The 23570-nt window shown below is 37.5% G+C and overlaps 1 protein-coding gene across 1 annotated transcript; it reads right to left on the bottom strand.

The window, feature by feature from the left end:
- Positions 1-2637: 2637 nt before the first annotated feature.
- On the bottom strand, positions 2638-10826 carry LOC149802143 (uncharacterized). Its single transcript, XM_089956541.1, has 4 exons — positions 10650-10826; positions 8064-8144; positions 3867-3979; positions 2638-3280 (listed from the first exon to the last, which is right to left on the bottom strand). The coding sequence occupies exons 1-4, from the start codon at positions 10732-10734 to the stop codon at positions 2969-2971; spliced, it is 591 nt and encodes a 196-aa protein (XP_089812667.1). The 5' UTR covers positions 10735-10826; the 3' UTR covers positions 2638-2968.
- Between the last annotated feature and the right edge of the window lie 12744 nt (positions 10827-23570).

Raw genomic sequence — 23570 nt, 5'->3', positions numbered from 1 at the left:
CAAAGGCATTTTTTTTCCCGGTGTATACAAACTATGTTCATATTTAAGGACGAAGCTCAGCCTGACCTGGAGCTGACCAGGTCTGCTATGAAAGCTATATGAATGAGTTTACCAGGCGGGTTATTGTTGAAGTTGACCAGGGAAAACTTGTGATTGTATACTATCAAACTTGAAAGATTAAAACGTCCAACGTGGATATTTAAGCTCTTGTTTTATAACTGCGATGCACTATCGCGAAATACTTGGTCGAAATCGAGTGAATCAGAGCCTCTCGTGTGTCAGTTGTGTTTATCAAACACAATGTCAACACAAATACGGTATCGAAACGCGAAAAAAGGTAAATTAAATGAGTCGAGACCTTATTATGAACGGAAATGGAATTAAATTAATTCAAGAGCCCATCGATGATGATGCCATGAAACAAAATGTAAAAAAAAGGATCGTTGATCTGCCCTTACTACAACGCATACCAACTTCCTTTACACCAAAACAAAAATTGCAGATTAATGAAGAGGAAAAAAGAACTGAAAATACAAATGGTCGAATTGTTTTTACCTGTAAAACTGGTTTCGATGAACCTAAGTCTCTTATCTTAACAGTAAGCGATTCTGGATCGTATTTATCGTATCCAATTGTAACAGGTGGGACCAATTAAAACTCCTGATAAACAATCCGCATGGTTCATGAATGATTATGCATAACAGTCGCAACGAAACTGCAGAATGTATCACGTATACGACATCAATATCACCAGTCGTCAAATATGATATTCAGTTTGAAGCATATCACATCTATTCATATGGATACTTAGCCGTCTTTGGTGACTGTATTTAAGTTCAGATTTATCATTAAATGTAGGTGATGAACTCTGACCTCTATGATGAGCGTGCTGAATTTGCTGAGAGGTTGTTAGACCAGTTGACTGCGTATGCAAACATTATTGGAGATTTTTTCCACTTGTTGACAAAGATAGGTGATGTGACCACTCTGATGTACCAAACCAACTCGATGCCAGCTTGGTGTTGTATCAATAACATGTGAAAATGCCACCTCGCCGAGTGCACCGCCACGCGTGAAAATATACAGGGTTGTTTCTACAACGAGGAAGTGTAATTTTCCGGGAAATCTATCCGGCTGTATTCCCCGACGATTATGTGGCACCAACATTGACTCAGCCAAGGAGAGAAAATCTCTACTGCTATTTAGCAAGGAAGCATTTGTCCTCGGAATAGGTTTTGGGAGAATACGAGACGTATCGTTTCTGAAACATTCAGTGGCGTAATTACTGTTTCTATATGAACGTGGTGTCAGGCCTCCAGAACTTACAATCGCCGGATGTTTAAATATTCCTCGGGCAGATATTTGCTATGATTGTAAGACAGTTGTACCAATAAAAGAGAATAACTGGTTAGAAGTGAGTGTGCGTGTTGCAACTGAAGAAGGTCAGCCTGTCGAGCAATTATCCTTCGCGATTACATTATTAATATAACTATAATGGACCCTCATTGTTACCTACGTGAGAACAAAAATAAAGCGGAACAACAATTACGAGAGGAAATCACTGAAAAATGCGCTACTCGTGAAAAATGAATGCGCGTCTGGTTGTAGATGCTATTTATGGAATCACCATCGCGACTACTGTTGGCCTTGGTGTGGATGGAATTGTGATTATAGCAGCTAGCATTAGTGCATCTGTCGGATTTACCGGGACTCAGGCTGTGTTGGTAAAATAATTTTTATATGATTACACTCACAAATATCTATTTATTCATAACTTCTCGAGGAGGGACAGTCTCAATACAACTTCCAAGCTGTATCCGATGGCTATTGAGGATAAAACGATTAGCATGACTAAGTTCCACATCGTGTTGGCGGAAAAGTAAAACTACCGGCGACTTCGAGCACAGATAGGGAACCGTAGGGCTAGCGACCTTATACCGGTAATTCATTTACAGGCAGTGAAAATCTAGTACCTTTTTGCCAATGTACATCACTCAACATGCTAGCAGATCTGGATGTGCAAAAAATCGTTCACGAAAACAAAGAGCATCCAGTTTGTATGCAAAGACAGTGACATCGAATACAACGAAGAAATTTTCTACACTTTGTAGTGGCAGTGTTTTGATGTTATTGCTTACATAAGCATACCAATTTTATTTCCTAAAATATAATATTTGCATTTCCCCCAAAATAACTACTTCGTCTTATGCTTACAGATTTTGCGGAGCAAATTCATTCGCGCTAGTGTTATAATTAATTGTTACCGACCATTTTTAGCCTTACTCGATACACTCGCGTGTGACGATCGGGGTAAGAGTAGTAAAGTGAAGGCGTTGTCTCAGCCACCGGAATCCAAAAAGACTATTATGATACTACTTCTGCGGTAATTTGTTTTCATTGTCCTTCATCAAAAGGTTCGCGTAGATTCTTATTCCGTAGGAAAGATTAACTTGGTCCAAACTGTTTTAATTTTTTCATTAAGAACTAAACCTACATACTTTGATGACCGTGACACGTATTCCACCTAGGCGCATGATTATGGTAACTAATTCTAAGGAGGTATTATTTCCCGCGCAATAAAGCAGGCATACGGCTCGATAAAGCGGTACATACTTAAGAAAATAACAAAAGACAGAGGATACGTCGCGGTTTTATTTTACAAGCTCCGAAGTTTCACATTTGATAATGGTTCTGAATATTTATTTTAAAAATGAAATAGGACTAACGCATCAATGATGCTTAGAAACAATTTCCTCAAGACAAACATCAAATGTGCAACAGCCCATTGCCGGTAATATGCCTAAGCCTACACAAGTTTACTAACCTTGGCTTATGGCATGCAAGAAGCAGGCAAAAATTCTGACAAAGATGGAACCGTAAGGTATTCCCCCCCCCCCTTAATTTGTTAGAAATAAAGTGACTAAAACAACTACACATATGTCTTGGTCTCACAAATATGGTTATAAGTTTATTCGTTGTGACTGTCGCTCTTTTGTTCTACTTCCATCTCCTTCTCTTCATGTTTTTTGCTCTTATGGTGGTCATGGTGGAATAGGTTGAAATGATGGTGATGGTGTGGATGCGAGTCTTTATGGCGGCATACAAACACCGGTACGTGAGAGTGATGTAAGACGAAGGTGCTGACGCTTCCCATGAGTGTCCTCCGGACGGTGCCAGCTCCACGACAGCCTACTACAATTAGATCTGCCCCTTTTTCCTTAGCAACTTTTACTATTGCGTGGCCTGGATCACCTTCTTCCCGAATGGTTTCTCCATCCAACTAGGGAAAACAATAGAGTAATAAAAGTAAAACTGAAGGAATAATTGCTGACCTATTTCAATGAAAATAGGATAAAATTCCGTTGAAAAAAAAAATGTTTAATATGAATTCTATAAACTTACATTGAGATGATACTATGTATCCGAGCACCGTACAAGAGAAAAAACAAAACTTCAACACTCATACACCTTACTAAAGTGTGTATAATAACGCTATCAAAAATAATTAGATCGGAGACTAAGGAGAACATTAATATTATTTCGATGGGAGAGTAGAATTGTACGATATTATAAAAGGGAAAGGCACGTTACAAAAGAAATTGTGGATGACATAGTCGTCTTTATAATTCATAGAAAAAGCTTTACTCGAGGGATGTTAGTCGTAATGTCCAAGACGAAATAAATAATGAACAGTTCACTTCTGTAATATCGTAAAAGCGCTTGCATCGAATACATCATAGAATTATTGTCGCAATCAAACACTACTATGACAGGAACATGTTAATGTAAAAAGGAGAACAAAAAGCCAAATAAATATCAAGGCTAAAGATTGAAATAGACGTATTAACTGTTGGAGATGCTATTACCTTGAGCTCCTCAATTTTCTGCTGCCATTTTTTGATCAAAGTTGACATTTTCTTTTCTTCTTTTTCAATTTCTTGTACCATCATGGCGGGAGACCAGGACATAACTGTCACCGCTAAAATAAAGGAGGACGAAATGATCATTTATTTAATTTTTTTTATCTTATCCCTAAAATGTTGTGAAGGACGTTAAACTCACAATTACTTGTTTTGTGTCCATGCTCCTACAATAAACTTTATACAAAAAATATTAATGTTCCCTTCTTTCGAGGTATAATTCCTATCAACTTTGTTTTCGTAGAATGTTACGGATCCTGTAAGTGACCATCGGTCAGAGATGGATTGCATAAGATATGTAACTTTTCCATACTTCTCATACTTCTACCAACTCTCGGATGCTGCAAACGATGTATGTTTTCGCCATTTCCATCAAATTGGAAAAATCACGATAGCATGCTTTTTCATTAGCAATTTCAGTTACTACTTGTAGGTCAAACATATCTCTATACATTGTTCATTAATTTCGTCGTATTCAATATATATATATATATATATATATATATATATATATATATATATATATATATATATATATATATATATATATATATATATATATATATATATATATCTATATATGTGTGTGTGTGTGTGTCTTTTTAACCTGACGATCTTTCACGGAGTCACTTCTGTGACGCAATGAAATGTCATTCGGATATGTACATGTGTTAGAACGAAAATCCTGCGTACGTGTCTTACGATTAGAAACAGCTGTTATCAAATTAAAACTGTACTTATTTCATATTCTCGATTTTTTTCATATAATGCACAATAGTTCCTGGACATCAATGATCTACGCGATCCTGGTGTGGTTATTCATCTCTTGGGACGGAAATTGTCCCTTTACTCATTTTTCCTTTCGTTGTAGTATTCTGTCACTCATCCTCCCGGCCAATGATATTATATAATTATGGGCTTGTTTTGAGGCCATATTACAAATTATCCACTTGAGGCATTTTTCAAGTTACTCAACGGCTCTGACCAAAGACAGTACTTCATACGTCGTGGGTGGACAACGAGTAATTTAACATCATTGTTTGATTAAATTGAATTAAAATGAAATTGCAAAAGTAAAAGGTAAAAGGTTAGCAAATCACCAGAATTTTTTTCCTGAGTGGTGAAACATCCTAATTAACTATTACAAGCACAATGTGTCGTATTTTAAGGAAACAATCAAGGGTACATGTAGTCATAACATTTGGGGAAAAACCGGGGTCTATGACGGTCACCCGAAAGATGGCGTGGCACCACGAATATGTTTGGGCGTGATGATTCGAGGATAAGATCATGTAATGAGAGGAATTTTCTAAGGTAAATAATACAATTTAGGTTAAAGTCACGTGCTTGAATTTCAATTAATGAAAAACATGAGGCTAAAACTGAGAAATACTTAACAATTTTGTTTCACGTTGGTGCTGTCGATACATTAGCAGTGAACATTTTGAAAACTTAATAATGTGAAGGTTATACTATGAAAAAGTAGTTTATCGTTTTCCAATAAGACCAACGAATATATATATATATATATATATATATATATATATATATATATATATATATATATATATATATATATATATATATATATATATATATATATATATATATATATATATGACAACGAACAGTGCGAAACTAGTATCTAATTAGCCTGAGCACTTTCGTCTCTTTATTGAGTCTTTTTCAAAGGCAAATACAAAACCTAGACAAGACAACCAAATAAAACAGAAAAACGGTTATGTTTACAATGGCTGTTTCTACAGGAATAAAACCTTTCACTTTATTATTTTTCAAAAATTTATTTCAACTAGTTGTTGATACTCCTGTAGAAACATCCATTTATAGTTTCGATTGCGACAAAAGCAACAACGACAGCAATGACACATTATTTTGATACAATTGATAATACAGAATTGCACGAATCTATTTCACCGTATCGAGTCCACAGGACGACAACAGTTACGCTGCGTCGCTGAAGGTATGTGCTGTGCACACGACTGAGTCGTCCAGAGCCTCGGTTTTAGCGATGGTGGCTATGACGGTGATGTTGCAAAGAAAATGTATGCTGTGCACAGAGACAGCGCAGTCTAACACACAATGTTTTTGACATTTAGTGAAATTTAATTTGTGACATTGCATGATATTCAGTTAGTGATAATCAGTTACATTTAGAAATAATTAGTGACATTCTGTAACAATTAGTGACGTGCAGCAGCATTTAGCGAGAATCAATTAGTTCTGTTGTTCGATACTGTGTAATGGTGCGAAATTTCGTGGAGATAATTTCGCAGTACATTCTGTCACGGTCAACGTGACGAAGAGCCATTAAGTGTGACGTATGGGCTAAACTCTAAATAAACTGACCTCAAAGGATGTGACCTGCTCTGTTTGGGTCACGAACTAGAGGCCGTTCGATAACGGGCTGGCAGATATATCAGTGTAGGGTTAAATGTTTGGAATGACAGAGCTGAGGTTGAGAGATTTGGCGGTTAGAGAAAGTAATCCTGATTGGCTACGCTAAATGAAGGAATGTGTTTCCGATACGAAATTTAAGGTTTTAAAGTAATCTCCCTAGCGATGTGAGTCAGTCTCAGTTTTTCTGCCGAAAAGGGGAAGCTGGCTCCGAGAATAGTAAAAAGTACTCATCTCGTTAAATATATCGTCCATGGGACAGGGGGGTCTGAACAGCTGAGAGACCTTAAACCATAAAAGAGACAGAGGTAATTCTGTAATGATAAGCCAGCTAGGGCTCGGGAAGGCACAAAGGTACTGTGTTAATTGCATAAATATGTTCACTGATGTAAGTCTGTAATTACTTGTTGAATTTATTCGTTTTAAATTCTAATTTTGTTTTTCATTTAGTTCAGAAAAAAAAAAACAATAAGCAAGAATGTCAAAGAATATTTCCTTGGTATAAATGCGTTCGGATAAGTGGTTTTCTATGTTAAAGAAATCATTTATCGTAGGAATTTTATGCATTTCTACTGATAACAATTATGAGAAGTAAATTATCTGTCTTAAATGGTTTGTATCACGTATGTTGAAAATTGATTTTTCCATGTCTGGAAATGTATATAAATGAATCACTTATTAGCAAAGTAACGTAGTTAGGACAAATAGTGAAGTCCGTTAATTCGTTTGTGTAATTAAGTTGTGAGTTCTTTTCAACCGAGATTCGATGGTATTAGCATTAGGAACGCGTGTCGACTGACAGTTCCGCTAGTAATTTATAGTCACTGACGGGTGTAATAGTTATCTAATAGGTCTAATTATATCATATTCCAGCAGGACGAAAGTAGCCACTAGAAAAGACTAATATTTTGTCAACAGGGTGAGTGTGTATCAGGCGGCGAACTGATCATATTACCTTAGTTATGTCAAATCGCGATAAGACGATATATGACGTAAAAAGAGTGGGAATATTATTTGATCCCAAGAGAAGAAAAAAAACCCCAGGATATGTATTTAGGTTGGGTATTATATTTTTATTTGAAGGAAAAAATTAGCTGCATATCTGTATTCAAAGTGGAAAAGAGCACAGTCTACAACTACGGCAAAACATACGGCAAACACCGACCTATCACCAAAAATAATTTGGAAAAGATCGCAAGCAGCTAGTGGTGCTGACATGATGATAATTTGAGTTCGATCAGTCACCCAATGATGAAATTTGTTCTATTAGAGAGATATTTAATTTTGCATAAATTTTGCATAAATTTTATAACTCTATGTCGAATCATTCAAATATATATTCAATTTCATTTTGCTTATATAGTTGATTAAACTGTCATATTTTACATACGGGGACTTGTGTTCTTCTATTCTATATATGTTCAGATCGCTGTTATTCCATCCACTAATTTCACATTTTATTCTATTTGTAATCGATCCTGGCAATAACACCGTGGTGGATCATCTCCTAGATAACGATAACCAAAACACCACGAGTGTCCTACTTTCCGTGCTGAGCAAAGAGTATCAAACACATTATATAAAATACAAGCAAGGGTGTTATGCGGGTTAAAAAAACGCTAATAATATCAATTTCACGACTAAGCAAGCAAAGTAAAGATAGAAAGACGATACACAACAACTAGAATTTACGCTGACATCAGTACAAAGCTATGAAATATCTGGTACCTGGGTTCGTAACCGTCTTGTACTGAACGGCGTGCACGAGTAGAACCTTGCTGCCCTCTTTATGCACGTTATCCATGTACCCTGAGAAAAGAAAATAATAGTTCGTAGTAGCATGCATTTAGCGTTTGGGAAAAAGAAAAAAACTAAAGTAATATAAAAGTGCAGAAATTGTGCGTATATATACATGGATGGATGGTTAGATGTACAGTCCAAACCAGTCAGGGTATAAATTCAAGGAACCTGGAAACTTATTTCATGCTACCTGGTTTCAATGAGAAAAGGTGGACTGTTTTTTTTTAGAGTGGTGGAAAACGTTTCGACTGAACGTTATTTCTTAATAGGGTAAACAAGGATAAAATGTAATCAACATCTGACACAAGAAGACTGGGAAAATTAAAGATTATCTGTCATAAAATACCTGGGCAGTATGAACCTTTTAACAAAACGTTTAAGTTTAATTAAACGCTTAAGATTCACCTGGATATACGTTTTCAAGAATATATATATATATATATATATATATATATATATATATATATATATATATATATATATATATATATATATATATATATATATATATATATATATATATATATATATATATATATATATATATATATATGTGTGTGTGTGTGTGTGTGTGTGTGTGTGTGTGTGTGTGTGTGTGTGTAATATACGTCCATCTGGAGAAATAAGAGTTACACTAAAGACAGTACTTCCTCAAGCAAATAAAATATGAATTCAGATGAGCGGGAAAATTGCTCAATTTCTCGCACATACCAATCAAAGTTTATCAAATTCAACCATAGATACAGATAAAAATGAAAGAGCCCTAAAAGGACAATATTTGCTGCACAAAAAAACCCATGTGTATAACTGAAACGAGGTACTGAAACGTGGATGACTTACAAATAGCTTTACAATTACAAAATTGATAGGAAAACATTAAATTTAACTCCCGGTCACTGGTATAGACAAGAAAAGTAAGGTGAAGAGATGTGGTCTCAATTACAACCTTATATACACACAATAAGCCAAGGGGCCCATTTATACGGAAAAGGATCCATGCATATCGTAAGGGACCCATTTGTGTGATGTCATTTTGCATTTTTAACGTAGCTTTAACAATTTTTCAGCCATTTCGCTACGATGTCTGCAATGTGGCAGTTTATAGTGATGTCTAACACTGACATGTAGACATGTAGCATGATGTCCCACGGAGCCACATTATCCTGACTCCAGGCAAACCAGTCCTAACACTAACCTCTTAATGCTGAACGCCAAGCGAGGGAGCTGTTAGTGCCATTTTTATGTCTTTGGTATGATTCGGCCGGGGATCGAACCCACGACCTCCCGCATCCGAGGCGGACGCTCTTACCAATAGGCCACTGGAGCGGTTGGACCCATTTATATCGTAAGGGTAAGATGGATATCGTAAGGGACCGATGCATTTAGTAGGGGATCGCAAAGGATCGACGTATATGTGGGACCCATCAGTATTTATTACGTATTATCATTATAACATTCATCAACATATTAGCATATAGAGAACTGAACAACAAGCACTAAATGGAGATATTTAGTGAAAACAATCTCGATTCAGATGATCCTTACACATCGACTGAATAATTACAAAAGAAAAATGTTAATTTACAGCATGACATTATTTGAAAGTATTTGTACCTACACAATGGGGTGAATGGGTACGCAAATAAATACAACTTCAAACTGAATTAGCATTTATCTATTTTTTGATGATACAACAGGCTAGTTGTAATAGAGTCCATACAATCGGCCAGTTGTAATAGAGGTCGTAATTACGACAGTGACAATAGAGTCCATACAATATGCCAGTTGTAATAGAGTTCGTAATTACGACAGTGACAATAGAGTCCATACAATATGCCATTTGTAATAGAGGTCGTAATTACGACAGTGACAATAGAGTCCATACAATATGCCAGTTGTAATAGAGATCGTAATTACGACAGTGGCAATAGAGTCCATACAATATGCCAGTTGTAATCGAGTCAATCAATAGGCCAGTTGTAATCGAGTCAATCAATAGGCCAGTGATAGTAGAGTCCATAAAATGTCAGTTGTAGGATCAATACCAGAGACAGATGGGAGAGGGTGTTCCATGGTGGCTTGACTCCCTCGCGGCTAAAAATAAATAAATCCAAAAACCTACCCACCCACCCCGCCCCAACACCTGATCTGATCCAGCCCTGGATACAATCGATTAGCTGTAAATGAGTCCATAATGAAATCCTTAGTACGATAATTTGCAAAGTGAATCGCTTGTCAGACGTTGTACATATATCTATGCTTGTTTCTAATGTATGAACAGCAAATTCGTGTCACTTGCAGTCTATTTTAGCGCGTATAAAAACATACGAGCATGTCTTCACTTTAAACGCGTTGCTTTTGTAACTAGCACGATAAAAGTAATTAGCCTGCTGTTTCCTCATTTTAGCACGCTAAAATACGCGCTAACATAGACTGCAAGCGACATGAATTGCCATTCATTCTAATAATGAGAGAGAGAGAGAGAGAGAGAGAGAGAGAGAGAGGAGAACGTACACTGGAAAGCATAATCCGCATGTTCGCTCTCGTCTATTCCTATAACAACAATATTCGGTTTCCTTGCTTCTCCCGTAGCGGACATTTTCCAAGAGTCTCCTCGTTTCTTTAGCCTGTTGAAGTTTTTACTGCGTTATCACCAATGTACGATATGACCGACTTTTACCACATATATTCGACTAAGCATTCGAAAGACTTCGGATATTGACCTATTGCATGAACTTCAGTCATTTTCGTATCAGTTCCCACATCAAAATTTACCCCTTTTGGTGACAGAGAACGATTATGATACAAGTATAAACAGAATACAACCTATTTCGGTGTCAAGTTTATGGTCTCACTAACCTAACCTAACCCATCCTTTCTCCGTTAGAGCCTTAAGCGTTTTGCGGCGATCTCAAGCAGCCAGTCTGGGTGAACGAGACTAATACGGCGAAGGGATATCATGTTATTGGCAAATATCTAAAATATTTTTTTTTTTTTTACATCGACTTTGTATTTTGAGTACTTTACCTTTATGGCTTTATTTTTGTTATGAAATAATTTTTTTTAGGATAGGTTAACTTGCTCAGCACTCAGTCAGGGTTGTTGTAACGTGCTTATTAAATCAGACATACATACATACCTACATACATACCTACATACCTACCTACCTACCTACATACATACATACATACATACATACATACATACGTAGACTGATCGAATCAATGACGCAGTTTGAGAGTTCACAGTGCATATTCTCAAACAATAATTCAGCCGACTTAGTTGAAAGACAAGATTAATGCATTCAATGCAACCAGTTTTATTCCAGCACAAATTCTCGTTTTGAAAGTTTCCAAAATCTATTTGATGTTAGTTCAGTGGCTACATGGTAACTACCCCCCTGGATGTTATTGGAAATTTCCGTGGTCGTAAATGTAGACAGAGCTAGACGTCTTGTTAAATTCACGTTTGAAATTGGCAAAAAGATGCATATTTCAGTGATGAATGTGAAGGAAATTTTTACATATTTTTACAAAATATGATCACAAAGTCACTACTCTTTATGACAGACAAATTGTTCGCCCTATATATTAAAATCATTTATAGGTCCGTATTCCACTAAGAGCTCTATGTCAAGGGAGAAAACTCTTAGACACGTGCAATGGAGTCGGCATGGAAGCATGTTAGGGGGCAGGGACCAGTTTTTATGTACAAATTTAATACCACAATCTGCGACCTAGCATAAAAAATCATAAAAAATCAAATACACAAGTCAGGTCAAAAAGGTCCATATTTTTAGATACCTATATTAAAATAAAGCGTAAGAATAGTATTCACTTAACCAGAGAAGTCAATGGCAGTTCATAGCAGAAGAAGTTTATGCACCCCAACCCCTATTTTATACATGCATTTTTCACATCCAAAGGCCATTTTTGACAGCATGTGGTGCTCACAGTGCAAACGCAAGCGCTTTCCCTGGATGAAAATTTTGAAAAACATTGTCTACTAAATAGTTTGATGCAATTCAGAATAGTTGTCATCCAAGCCGTTTTTGAGATACTCTACTTGCCTTGAACCCACGTGTCTACTGCTATGGGAGGCTAGCTCTTCTTCCTAGCCGACTATTGGTATTTCACTATCAACATACTGCAGAGCCGCTATGGAAGGTGTACATGCCTGACATCAGTTTCAAGAACAACACAAGCCCGAAACACCTAGTTCACAAATATGTCCATATCTATAAACAGTAAACAATAATAGCTGAAAAAGTCACACCATAGCCTTAAAGGAGACCAGAAACCAATGGAAATATAGAATAATAATAAAAGTACTATAGCATAAAACCTTATTCTGAAGTATCATCTGCGACCGTAATGCCAATATTTAAATATTGGCCTATCTTCTAGGAGCTGAATTTCCGTGACCTCGTATGCAAAATTTCCGCGCCTATTCGGTTACTTTCGGGATGTGACGTCATAGTAGCGACTCCAGCAGCTCAAGTGGGAGTTGCCAGAGTAAAAGACAATACCGTTTTACGTTGCTTACGGGTGTAATGGAACATTAAGAAAAGCCTGTGGACATATTTTTTTTTTCTTTTCCGAAAGATAAAGGCATCATGAAAGAATAGGTGCATTATTACAAACGAGTCGATTTCAAAGCAACACCATACAGCACTATGTGCTCGTTACATTTCTCAAAGGAATGTTACGAGAGGGATCATGAAAAAATAGCAGCTCAAAGATACGTAAATGCTAGGCCTAGACTAAAAGTTGGCGCTGTTCCAGACATACCTTTGGACATTTTAAATCCTGGGAAAAGAGTTAAACGTTTGAGTTACGAAAATAGGCAGAAGGACGAGTAAGTGACCACAAAATGCAACAATCAATCCACATATCTTTTATCTAAAACAGCAGTACTAAAAACAAATCTGATAGCCCGACACCCTGAGTCCCTTCTGGTTTTAGTTCCGGCCCATCCTGTATTCAAAGTGAGGTGCCCGTCAGGCTTGTCGAAACAAAAATTGTTTGCCTGAGGAAACTTTGATCGCGCTGGTGAAATGAGTAAATGTATTTTCAAGATGTTGACATACATGCCTTAACACGGCACAATCTAAATCAAATCACCACTGTCCTAGGTGAAATTTAGATTTGATTTTAATCAAATGGAAGCTTTGCTAAAAATAAGATTCTAAATCTGTCGTGTTTCGAGAAAACACAATTTTCAGTAATCTTATAAAAAATAATTGTTAAAAAAATGCATTGTATACATGTAGTTTGCATAAACGGTAATCTGTATTAATTGGAACTGATATAAAACTATTCCTTGGGCAGTTTAAAAAGCAGCGATTAAAAAAAAAAAGGTCAAAGTTTCACATTAACTGTCTGACAATAGAACGGGGGGGGGGCTATTGACCCCCCCCCCCCCCGTTGCCCCAATGTGCGACCGCCCATTTGACGTGCCTTTTCTCGCTGTGATACGCCTTATTAATCCCCCATGACAAGCCCCTTTTACATATTCTGGTCAGTTCTGGCTAAATTGCAAAATAGCTAAAGTTTTAATTTAAGTACGCAAACAATACAGCCGGTGTGACTAATGAACATACTCCTTATCCTTGCATTGATCTTGTGATCGGACATACTTCAAAGAAACCATGTTCGACAGTGTGTGTATGTGTAAGCATCAGCAATCAGCAATACTAAATAAACGATGCCTATTTTGTTGTTACTTACGATGCCATGGACTTCATTTTAACAGTTCAAATTTGCAGTCACAAGTTACCGTACATGTGGCAACTGTTTTTCTCAGTTTTATGCCCCACCTTTTTTCCTTTGGTTTAAGTCTTAATGCATGTAACACTGTTTGCTGAATAAAATATTTAATCAGAATTAGTTCTTTAGGGCCACATATATTGCATGGTATATTTTGTTTTATTCCTTGTAATTTAATCATGGTAATTAAACTTTTCATATACGGTAGAGGAATGTCGGGTGTTAACTGGCCGAGTTTCTTTGGCGGAAATGGAGATGCGATTTTGTTTGCAGAGAAAATTTCAACGTGATCATTCATTTAAGCTAATTGGTGACAATTTTATTCTTTTAATTATTTTTTTTACTATAGTACTGTTGTAGTTCTTTAAAAAATCTGAAATTTACTTGAATAATGTTTAATCTTCACGTTCTATTTACTGAAGAAGAAAAGAAGAAGAAAAAAAACTGTTGTATGATATTAATTATTTCGTCCAGTGCCGGGTTTAGACGTGTGTGCGTGTGATTTGAATTTTTAACGTAGCTTTAACAATTTTTCAGTCATATCGCTACGATGTCAGCAGTGTGGCAGTTTAGACTGTGGATTGCATACGTTATATTTAAAAATGGTTTAGGGTTGGGTTTTTTTCTTCTGACAAATGAAAATTGACAGACATAATGTAATAATCGGGACTTCGCTGCGCAAAATTGAGAGATATTACGAGATCGGGATGTAAATGAGGAAATACCCCCAAAATCGGGAGGTTTTTCTCTCGGCTTGAGAGTTGACAGGTATGAACTGTCCAGGCTTGTGGAATTTCATTCAGGACTTTAGTTTATTTAAGTCACCAGCCCGGGCCTGTGCCTAACAAATTTCTTTTAGCACTTACCAGTACAGTACATAAACTATTATATCAGACTGCAGATTCAACTTTTGAATGTGCAACCCAAATGTGGTCTCCTGTCTGCCTCGCTCGCCAATGTTTATGTTTGTATTCGAGGACTGGCTAGTATAGCGTCACGGTACCACGTGATCTGTCGTCTCATCAAAACTCGGAAAAACTCGGCAATTTACGGAATCGTGGTATCTTCCACGCAATATAATCACTACCCACTTACGATATTTAATTTATAAACATTGCAGTCGAATTAAAATCTGTAGAGAATTACATACGTAAAAGGAAAATTTTGATTTCTAGTCTCCTTTAAGTTAAGAAATTTGCCAGGGGCCAATTAACGAAACTGGACCCTGCCACCTTGCCATATCACGTTCACCCTAAAACTTCATCTTGTGACCAGACGTATTTAATGGAGCACTTCAGAAGACACGGAGCTCATTATCTGTATTTTCTTTGATGTGCTATTTAAAGTGTGGTGCTTACCTTATTGATGTTTAATCTATTTTAAAATTCTGAGCTTCTCAGCAACACTGACTTCTAGGTTAACAATTAAATCCAGCTGCTGTAGCTGAAAGACGGAAATTTCATTTATAGTTACGACTGTATGGTCTAAACTAAATAACAGAAAAAAGCCAAATCGACCAAGTTTAGTAAAATGCAGCAAATAATTTATTTAAAACGAATGCAAATGAAAATTGGAAAAGAACATTGTATTGAGAATTAAATCCCAAATAGTCTAAAAGTTTTATCACAAGTCCAAAGTATAGAGTGTTCCAAATATGTTCCAGTGTTGTTCCTAATTAATTCCAATCTTGAATGTGCTGATATACCAATAGCACCTGATATTCTGATGTGCTAATAGTTTTGATGTACCACAATGATATAATACAGAATGCCTTTAAATGAATTAACAATAATCCCAAAATATGATTTAGTCCGAAAGTATCAACAAGCACTCTGTAATTCCAATGAATAGTTTAAATAAATAAATCGTCTTAAATTATTGCTGAACACAACTAAAAGTCTGATTCCAAAAGACAGATGTTAAAATAGGAAAATGAATTCTCCTATAAACCACCTTTTATAGATCTCCACTTGACCTTTGTCTCAATAACCATTTTCTGAAAATAATATGTCACCTTAATAGAAATTTCCATCAAACTGTAAACAAAACTTGGTCTAGAATCTTCTCATGACAGAATCAAGGCTGTATCTAAAACTCAAACTCAAGTAAACATGGTTTAAAAAATTACATTATTCCAAACCAAACTCTTACCCTCAATTATGAATGAAGGTCAATAACATAATTGCAAATTATATATATATATATATATATATATATATATATATATATATATATATATATATATATATATATATATATATATATATATATATATATATATATATATATATATATATATATATATATATATATATATACACACACACACAATTTTTTTTATAACTTCCATTAACAAAATTAAAAACAAAATTCAGATTCTTGAGGTCAATTTTGATGTTTCAGGAATTCTACATTGACGTTACGCCCATCAAGGGTAAAGATACTTTAATCGTAGATGCACTTTCACGTGTATAGAAGTGCTATAACATTTCATGTATGTTTGTGACATTCGTAAGACAGATTCCTACGTAACTTTAATTATTCTACCATCATATGTATATTTGAATGATATGCAAAAGAAAGCTTTGTTGTATAAATCTTACTGGTGTTATGCATATTGATTTTACCCTGTCCGGTTGGTTTTTATGATTGAGGATGGAGTTTGGAGCGTACCCGCTTTATGTTTTGTTTGTTAGTTACAAACAGATGTTTACTTGGATTCGACTTCACGACCTTGCCTAGATTATGACCTTAGACGGTTTTAGATACGAATTTGTTGACAGTTTGGGCTAATTTTCCATTAAGACGATTCTTTGTTTTTTCTTCAGAAAATTGTATTGCGATGTTAGTGATGTGGGAATCTATATAAATATGACATCAACAAGATTATTGATTCCTCCTTTAATTTCATTGTCTTGAAGTATTTAATGTTGTGTTCAGATACAATATCAGAGGAATATTTTATTAACAATTATTCGTTGGAATCACAAAATGTTAATTTTTGTTTTGGATAAAACACGACTTTGGGATTATTAATGATTCTTTCAAAGATATTCTTGGTTAAATTATTGTGATACATCAATACTATTGGCACATCAGTACATTCAAGACTGAATTCAATTGTGCACCACTGGAATTCATTCCTAAAACTCTATGCTTTTCGACTTGTGTTAGAACTTTTAGGGGTGCTCTACGGATATTATGAACTTTTGAGAGAGTAGCGGCTGTAAGGAAAAGTTGTTTACATTTACAGCACAATGGAGAGAATGTTGGTTTACCTCTGTGTTACCTACGTGTTGTACTTGTGGAAACTTTATATGATCTAAGCATAACAACAACTAAAATTACTACTCCCTTGTGCTAAACATCACTCTGAATTAGTCTAAAGAACACTATCGTTAGCAGTTATTAAAAAATGAATTTTGCCATTCTAGACAATACCAGCTTCGGAAAGTGCAATGAATGAATACTAAATATATAAAAAAAATTTAAAAAATCTTTTCTTACAATTACCTCTGAAGTCCAGGAAGTGAAAATGATCAAGCGGAGCTAGCAGTTTTTGGAGAGGTGCACATATAAGGTAAGGTCAACCGTGTACTCTATAACCCATATGACATTTATCAATCATGCACCAAAATAAAGGGGATTAAAGATATAAAAAGTCCTTTCTAAACAACAAGTATAACCAGTGAGGAAACTCGAGGAAATTTCTTTTTCTTTAAAATTCTAACCCTATGCAAAGCACGAAACTCTAGAGAGCCACCTTTAGGAATAATTGGGGTTTAATTCAAAATGCTGTAAGTTCCTTTTCCATATTCACTTCTGTATTCTAGAGAAATACATTTTTGTTGCATTTTACTACACTCGTTGGTTTCGCGTTTTTCTGTTACTTAGATTAAGACCATAGAGTTCCAACATGCAAACTTGGTTATTATATTAATAGTCTCGTTCAGTAGTTCTGATGAAATTATTTAATATGCAAGTAAGCAAAATCACGTGCACGTATGCGCAAAGTACATAACTGCATTCGTGCTTGACCGTGTCTCGTGTACTACAAGGTTCTAGTCATCATATTTTTGGATGGAGAGTCGTAAAACTCTTATGCTGCCTTCGATGGCGACGTTTGCTCGGTGGACGGTATTGGCTTCCTCGCAGTGACGGAGCAAAGCTTTTGGACCAACGGATCTGCAGCAAATAAGGGGGCTCTTGAGAGACCCTTCGGTAGACTGGGAGGGGCATGCCTTGCATAGTGGATCATCGGCCATCCGATGAGAGCTGTGAAACCGGAAATACTTCGTGATTGTCAACTGGATGCCAAGAGTTACATATTTTCCGCTGTGAAATCATTATTCATTATGACTATATACAATATATACACCATATTATAATTTTTTTTTTTTTAATTTTTTTTTTTTGGGGGGGGTCAAACTATAGAATCACCTTTCGTTACATAATCATGTATCATTCGGTGTCGTGTAAATTCTATGCTTTAATAGCCCAGGTGATAGATGAAACATTGTTCATTTTTGTGTTGAAATTCTAACAATTTTTCATACATGGTGATAGATCCAGATATCAGTCATGTTCGTTTATTTTTCATCTTACGTGTTCTGATCAGTTCCAGTTAGGAGTAATATCATCGTTCGCAAGTAGTGAAAGGGGTCACCCTAGCGACAATGGAAATTAGCATTACAGAGACCCCTGGGTCACTCTAGCGACAATGGAAATTTAACATGGAGAAAAATCGTGGGTCACTCTGGCGACAAGGGGAATTTAACATGGGAAAAAACCCTGGGTCACTCTAGCGACAAGGGAAATTGAATATGGGATTTTTTTTAAAATTTTTTTTAAAAAAATTTTTTTTAAAAAAGGGGTAGGCAATTCAAAGACTATCTCTTTTCGAGAAATATGGCTGGCCCTGAAAAGGGCCTTTGGGTTTTATGTTAATGTATTCATTAACATAAATGGCACCGCATTGGTCTTCTTCTTGTTCTTAGGCTACGTCTCACTGTTGGTCCGTACATCAGCACTCTTTTTAGGCATCCTTGTCTTTCAACGTAGATCCTACGTATCCACAGGCTGGTGTTTGTCCTGTGGACAACGGTCCACTTCGATCGGACATACATGAGCAAGTCTGTCCGAAACATCATGGAAGACACAAGGGTGGATGACTCAACTGTAGTCCACATCTTGAAGCGACGAGAACAGGTGAATCAATGCAGTCAACGGCGCTTATTTATAGGGACAGAAAGGATTGAAACGGATTGAGTTCATTCACCAATCCGAACACGCGTTACAAAATTCAGCCAGCCGCATCCAATCCGAAGAGAGCAGTCTGTGACGTCACGTAGTCAATATAGATTCGCTAGCGCTTGTGTGCAGTCAATCTATGCGACAGTGATTCAACATGACGGAAACTCAGAAAACGATCCAGTGGGGTGCACCAGCAGGGGAGACTGCCCAAGGGAACCCGGACTTACTTTCAGAAGAGGTGAATTGGGATTTTGTGGATTTTCTCTCCTCGCAAGAATTTGTTCCGGAACCTTCGTTACTTTCTTCATTACCGCAAGTGGAGAATTTTAGACAGAGACAGAAAGAAGAATTGGAGAAATTTATACAACGACAAAAGGAAGCGGAACAGACTTTTCTCCTACAGCAACAGCAACAAGAAGAAGAGGTAAGAAAAAAACAACAGCAACAACAGCAAGAAGAAGTAGCAGCAAAGAAACAAGAGGGTGAAAATCAAACGGTCACGGTACTGTTGGACATTTTAGCGGAGTTAAGAAGTCTGAAACAAATGTATCAGACTTCTTTATCACGACCGAAGAGAATACGACCTTCCCGAGCTAAACACGTCAACCCTGTGACTAAGCCTACCGTACCACCCTTAGTGATTTCAACCCAATCATTATCATCATCATCAACATTACGCAGTCCAGAAGTAGGCCTTGGCCGTGGCAAAGGCTTAAGGCAGTTAAAATTGATTGCTTAAACTCACCCCCTACACCATGAAGAAAAAAAGGCCCTTTTCAGGGCCACCCACATTTCTCGAAAAGAAATACAATTTCAATTTGCCAATAACTCAAAAAAAACTCACCCATGTTACCCTTTTAGTACGTGTCTGTGTATGAGTGCGTGAGTGTAGCTTCTTATTTTAAAATCACAACTCAAAGACACTTACCTTATATCATTCATTTATTCTTTTTCTCCATTTTTTACAATCCAATTCACAATTTATAACACAACACTTTAATAAAAAGTTCATTAATTTCTTCTTTTCTCCTTTTTACTCTCTCTGTTTTTTTAATTTCTTCACCTTCACACTCTTTTCCTCTTCTTCCTCCTCGCTTTCTTCCCTTCTTCTTTTTTTCTCCTGTTTCTTTTTCTTCACCTGTCTTCTTTCTTCCTCAGAAGAATCCCTCTCTTCCTCTGAAGAATCCCTCTCTTCTTCTGAAGAATTCCTCTTTTCTTCTGACTCCTCTTGTTTCTTTTTTGGGCAATCTGGAGACCAATGTCCTTTTTCTTGACAATAATAACAGGTATCTTGACTTTTGTCTCTTTTATCCCCTGTTTTTTTTCTTTTTTGACGGTCTGGACACTCTGAAGACCAATGCCCTTTCTTCTGACAGATATAGCAAGTATCTTGACTTTTATCTCTAAAGGAAGGAGAGTAGTCCGTAGGCTGGTCTGAAGAGAATTTTCTAATGACCCCTCGCAAAGCTCTGACGAAACGTTCCATCTGATCAGTCTCTTCCATCGTTGTGCTCGGCTTGAGAGTGAAATGAATAGTGAAAGGACAAGACACACACCCTTTTATATACGCTGGTCTGCTATGACTATAAAGTAGTTTATGGTGTTTGAACTTGAGTCATTTGACTTTTTGCTTTCAAGATGAAACGATCCCATTCATTCGAGAAGAAAGAAGAAGAAAGTAAGAGGCAGAAACGTGATCTATCGCCTCGTACCAGGGCTGAAATCTTGGCACAAATTCATGCCAGTGATTTTGAAGAGGACATGAGTGAACCAGAATTTGAAACCTCTAAACCAAGTTCACCACCCTTTGTCAACCCTGAAAAGTACTATTCCATTCGAGAGACGGAAAAGCGCTCCTCTAGAAAATTTAGAACCACGGCTTACAAATACACGGTGAAGTTTAAAGATTTCAAGGCTGAAGTGCCGTTAGAGAAAGCAGAAGTGTTCATCACCGAGGTGTGGGATTCTTTGCTCACTTCACTCAAGCAGCAATGTCAACCCAAAGAAGACGATCGCTTGAGACTTTCCATACAACACGACGGTTTGAAATCCCCTGTTTGGATCGAGTTTAGCACCCCTGCAGAATTGACTGCTTCCAAAGTCATGGACAAGATTCAACACGTACAACAATCTAATGATCAGTTTGACATCACCGATGGTAAAGCCACACTGGACATGACCCACGTCTCTCCTCCTCAAGGGACAGGACGCAAAAAGATGTTATTGGTGGACGACCTTCGCAACACCAAAACGAGTCTCGTCCGAATTAACAACCCTCATGACCAGATGTGTTTAGCCCGTGCCATCGTGGTGGGACGAACCTATGCCAACAAGAACGACACGGTAGAATGGAAAAGAACCTGGAAAACTATTCAACGTTCCGACCGAGCCAAACAACAAAATGAAGCAGAACTCCTGTTACAACAAGCCGGACTGTCCAAAGACACACCCTGTGGCATTCCTGAGATGCAAAAATTGCAAGATGCCCTAGCTCCACGATACACCTTGAAAGTGCACCCTCAAGAAGTGCGCGGACCTCTGTTGTTTCGAGGCCAAGACTTTAAGGACGGAAAATACATTCACCTTTATCATCACGATGACCATTTCGATACCATTACCAGTATCACTGGATTCCTGAGATATGTTTATTATTGTGAGAAATGTGACTATGGTTATAATAATCGAGAGCAACACAAACATTGTGGATGGAAATGCTCAGGATGTTTGGCCTCTCCACCCTGTCTGAGCGAAGAACCAGTGCCTTGTTCCACTTGTCTGCGCACGTTTGTCAGCCCTAAATGTTACCAACAACATTTGAAGACGCAAGGTTCACAGAAGAAATGTGCTTGTCAACTGCTGAGATTGTGCTCTACGTGTGAACAAGTCATACGTACCAATAATACCAAGGCACACGTATGTTCAGGAAAGAAAAAATGTCACATTTGTCACCACATCGTGGACTTGGAACACCAATGTTACGTGCAAAAATACCAACCCCCACCAGAGAAAGAGGACGGTCACAAGAAGAAAGGCAATTTCATCTTTTTCGATTTCGAATGCATGCAAGAGACTGGCATTCACATCCCTAATTTCTGCGTGGCTCATCGAGCGTGCGAGAAGTGCATTCAAGAACCTATCTTCAGTCATTGCCCTCACTGCAGCAAGATTCCTGGAGGGCGTGAAAAAATCTTTCGGGGACCAAATACGTTAGCCGATTTTGCCCAATGGGTCTTAGACCCCGTCGACAAGACGTGGAGCCAAGAGGACATCGAACGTTACGGAGATTGTCATCGTCATGCCACGGTGATGGCTCACAATTTTTCCGGATACGATGGACAGTTTCTTTTGAGGTACTATACGGAACAAGGCACCGAACGTCCTAAAGTGACTTTGAACGGGGCCAAAATCATTTTCATGCAAGTGGGACAAGTACAGTTTAAAGATTCGATGAGCTATTTGGCCATGCCTTTGAGTCGAATGCCTAAAACGTTTGGAATGACAGAAATGGTTAAAGGGTACTTTCCACACTTTTTCAATACGGAAGCCAATCAACATGCCGTTCTACCCCATTTACCTGAGGCTCACTATTACGACCCCGACAACATGCGTACCGAACAACGAGAAGCTTTCTACGCTTGGTACCAGGCTCACGCCTCGGACCCTTTCGACTTTCAGGAAGAAATGCTAAAGTATTATCGTTCCGACGTGGACATTTTACGGCGTTGCTGTGGAAAATTTCGAGAACTGTTCATGGAACACGGAGGGGTCGATCCTTTGAAAGAAGCTTGCACCATTGCCAAAGCGTGTTCCTTAGTGTATCGACAACGATTCATGCCTGAAAACACCGTGGCTGTCATTAGTCCTCAAACGACCCACTTTGTCAAGCGTCAATACTCGGTCAAAGCCCTACGTTGGTTACATTACTTGTGCGACAAGGAAGACAAGTGGATTCAGCATGCTCGCAACGGAGGGGGCGAAAAGACCATCGGAACGTATTCGGTCGATGGCTGGGACTTAGAAAACCCCAAGATCGTGTACGAGTTTAACGGTTGCTTATTTCACGGATGTCCCGTCTGTTACCCTGACCGTGGTACTAAAAATCAGTTTTTGCAACGAACCATGGAAGACTTGTACCAGGACACTTGTCAGCGACGCCTAAAGTTGGAACAGGAAGGATACCAAGTGGTGGAAATGTGGGAACACGAGTACGATCACCGTATGAAAACCGATCCCGAGTTTAAACGTCTCGTGGAAAGTTACAAGCTGATGGACCCGCTGAACCCGAGGGATAGTTTGTACGGAGGAAGGACCAATGCCACCTGTTTGCTGTACCAAGCCGACGAAGAGAAAGGAGAAGAAATCAAATACTTGGATGTGTGTTCGCTGTATCCCTACGTGTGCAAATATTGTCGCT

Source organism: Sinohyriopsis cumingii, chromosome 4 (genome assembly GCF_028554795.1).
Source record: "Sinohyriopsis cumingii isolate HCF-2022 chromosome 4, ASM2855479v2, whole genome shotgun sequence".
NCBI classification, from domain to species: Eukaryota; Metazoa; Mollusca; class Bivalvia; order Unionida; family Unionidae; genus Sinohyriopsis; species Sinohyriopsis cumingii.
Note: the sequence above shows the minus strand (reverse complement) of the source record. Positions and strands in the feature narration are given on the sequence as shown.